The 3,451-nt window shown below is 42.6% G+C and overlaps 1 protein-coding gene across 1 annotated transcript; it reads left to right on the forward strand.

The window, feature by feature from the left end:
* The first annotated feature begins 736 nt into the window (after window positions 1–736).
* LOC133869023 (uncharacterized) lies at window positions 737–3,045 on the forward strand. Its single transcript, XM_062306005.1, has 4 exons — window positions 737–1,159; window positions 1,424–2,374; window positions 2,507–2,827; window positions 2,959–3,045. Exons 1-4 carry the CDS (start codon window positions 737–739, stop codon window positions 3,043–3,045), a joined length of 1,782 nt encoding a protein of 593 aa, XP_062161989.1.
* The last annotated feature ends 406 nt before the right edge of the window (window positions 3,046–3,451 follow it).

Below are 3,451 nucleotides of genomic sequence, written 5' to 3' on the forward strand. Positions count from 1 at the left end.
TTTCTCTCTCTCAATCTTTTTCTTTTATTTCTTTGAAAAAAAAAACACACAAGAAAAGAGCAAGGGTTTCTGTTCTGTGATTGTTTTAGGTTGTGCGGAATTCTGCGAACACAGGAGGCGGTACTTGGAGAAGTTCAGTAGCAGAAAATTTTTGCCAAAAAAAAAAAATTGGTCCAAACCTGTAAGTTTCAATTCTTACCTTTTTCAGTGTCTTTGTTTGGTTGTATGCATTTGTGTTAGTCTTGAATTTTTTTTTTTATTTATTCATTTTGTTTGTTTTTCTTTTAATCTTTAAAAAAATAATAATAATAATAATAATAATAAAAATAAAATAAGAGAAAAGAGAAGACTTTGCTAGTGTGGGTCTACGGAACTATCTAAGGGGCAAAATCAAGGCAAATTCTGGCAAGGAAGGTCTTGGGATTTAAGTGTGTCCGGTGTAACCCCCCTCACCTTCCTGGGAATTAACCTAGATTGCACCTTGGAGAATTTTGTTTACCTTACTTGCAATTTCTTTTCTCTATCTTGTTTATTTTTTATTTTTTAATTTTTAATTTTTGTCCTTCTTTTCTATCTTGTTTGTTTTGTGGTTAAATTTTGTTTGGAACTTTGTATGCTTGGTCGGAGATCCTTGAACTTAGAATTGTTACCCTTAGATCCCGATATAGATAGGGTGTTTAGGAAAAAGCGCAAAACACCTGTCCAAGCAAAAGTTTAGCGGAGAACAACTTCTAAGATGGGAGACAACACGGAAGGAAATCCCAACGTAAATGTGGAGCAGCCAAGAGCGGAAAATGTGGACTACACTAGATCACTCAGGGATTTATTTGCACCCGTTGCGACGAACTCTGCGTCATGTATAGTTTTGCCACCCACCAATGCCACCCACTTCGATCTAAAACCGCATGTCATCACACTCTTGCCCTCATTCCATGGCTTAGATCTCGAAAATCCTTACAGCCATGTAAAAAAGTTCAAAGATATCTGTGCTACTTTCAAATTTCAGAACTTTTCTGAGGAATTTGTACATCTTAGACTTTTTCCATTCTCTCTTCACGATAGAGCCAAGGCATGGCTGGACTCAAATATGCCTGGTTCTATCACATCTTGGGATAACTTGCTAAACAAGTTTTACAACAAATTTTTCCCAATGTCCAAGGTGAATGAATGTAGAAAGGAAATAAGCTCTTTTACTCAGGAGGAGGATGAAAAATTTTCGGAGAGTTGGGAAAGATTTAAAGAAATGTTGATCAAGTGCCCTCCTCATGGATACGAGAAATGGAGACTCGTGCAGTTCTTTTACCAAGGATTGACTCAACCCAACCGCAGCATGATTGAGTCAATGAATGGAGGCGCATTTCTGAGTTTGACGGGAGAAGAAGCAGATCGGACCTTGGATTAGTTGTCCGATAACTCCCAACAGTGGGATTTTTCAAGCTATAGGGATAGATCAGCTCGCATCCAAAAGAAGGGAGGCATCTATGAGGTGAAGGAAGATGTGGAGCTAAAGATGAAGTTAGATGCCCTTACTAAGAAGGTCGATGCCCTCGTCGTAGGGAAATCCATCAATGCGGCGAACCCATTCCATGTGGATTGTTGTTCCATCTGTGCTAGTCCCATTCACTCGGCACAGACTTGTCCTTCTTTGCCAACGTTTGTTGAGTCATCACTGGAACAAGTCAATGCTTTCAATGACTTTAGGAAGCAATCCAATGGACCATTCTCTGAGACTTACAATCCTGGGTGGCGAAACCATCCTAATTTTTCGTGGAAGCAGAATCAACCAATGAATCAAGGGGGGTCCCCTCATCAAGCCCATAATCAATACCCCCCTGGATTCCATCAATCGGTTCAGGGTCGTCAAGTGCTGCCAGCACCAGCATACCACGTTCCTACTCAATCCCCAGCCTCTTCTTCACATTCCACATTAGAGGACTCTCTAAAAGCCTTCATCCAGTTTTCTAACCAAACCATCAGTGAAGTGAAGAATGCCACATTGGTGAACACCCAATCTATTAATGAAGTGAAGAATGCCACCATGGTGAACTCTCAAGCAATTGCCAAGATGGAAGTTCAACTTGGGCAAATGGCAAATCAGTTGGGTGAGAGAGAGAAGGGAAAGCTTCCCAGCCAGCCCGTGCCAAATCCAAGGTTGCAGTTTCAAGGAGGAGGTTCATCCAATGCGGTGCAGGGGCAAGAGCATGTTCAAGCCATTGTCTCACTTAGGTCAGGGAGACAAGTGGACAACCAAGTGGGTCTTTCTGAAGAGAACCTTGTTGTTGAACAAGAGCGAAGAAGCGGTGGCACGAAGGAGAAAGATGTGGAACCATCTACAGCCATTGATGAAACCCCTCCTAGGTCGTTTATACCTAAGGCGCCCTACCCTAACAGATTACTTGCGCCCAAGAAAGGAGGGAAGTTCGAGGACATTCTGGAGGTATTCAAGCAAGTGCAGATCAACATCCCATTTTTGGATGCCATCCAGCAAGTGCCGTCTTATGCCAAGTTCTTGAAGGACTTGATCACGGTGAAGAGGAAAACTAATGTCCCGAAGAAGGTATGTTTGACCGAGCATGTCAGTTCGATCCTGCAATGCAAACTGCCTATCAAGCACAAGGACCCTGGATGTCCGACCATCTCTTGCATGATAGGAGTTAGCCGTATAGAGAAGGCTCTGCTAGATCTTGGAGCAAGTGTCAACCTCCTGCCTTATTCGGTTTACCTGCAATTGGGGTTGGGAGAATTGAAGCCTACCTCTATGACGCTCCAATTGGCTGATCGGTCAGTGAAGGTACCACGGGGAATCATTGAGGATGTTTTGATTAAGGTGGATAAATTCTATTTCCCCGTGGATTTCATAGTGCTAGACACAGAGCCGGTCCAGAATGTAGGGATTCAAATACCGGTGATTCTAGGGCGTCCTTTCTTAGCCACGGCTAACGCCCTCATAAATTGTAGGACAAGGGCCATGAAGATCTCTTTTGGCAACATGACAGTGGAGCTGAACATCTTCGACATCAGCAAATAGCCATTAGAGACTACTGAGATTGGAAGTGCATGCTTGATTGAGGAGATCATCGAGGATACTATTGATGAAACAAGCATTGAGGACCCTCTGGAGGCATGCTTTGCTCAATTCGGAGAAGATTTGGATTTAGATAAGTTACTTGAGCAAGCAAATGCTATGTTAGAGTTTGCTCCTCTAGAGAGCAGCAAGGAAAATGAGATAGCAGTTCCTGAGCCTCCCAAGAAGGAACTTAAGCCATTACCTGACAGTCTTAAGTATAAGTTCCTAGGTCCAGCCGAATCTTTGCCTGTGATTATAGCCTCAGATTTAGTTGATACTCAAGAGGAGAAATTGCTAGATGTTTTAAGAGAGCACAAGGAGGCTATTGGTTGGACCATTGAAGATATCCAAGGAATTAGTCCTTCGGTGGTTATGCACAAGATA

The sequence above is a fragment of the Alnus glutinosa genome, chromosome 5 (assembly GCF_958979055.1).
Source record: "Alnus glutinosa chromosome 5, dhAlnGlut1.1, whole genome shotgun sequence".
Taxonomy (NCBI): Eukaryota; Viridiplantae; Streptophyta; class Magnoliopsida; order Fagales; family Betulaceae; genus Alnus; species Alnus glutinosa.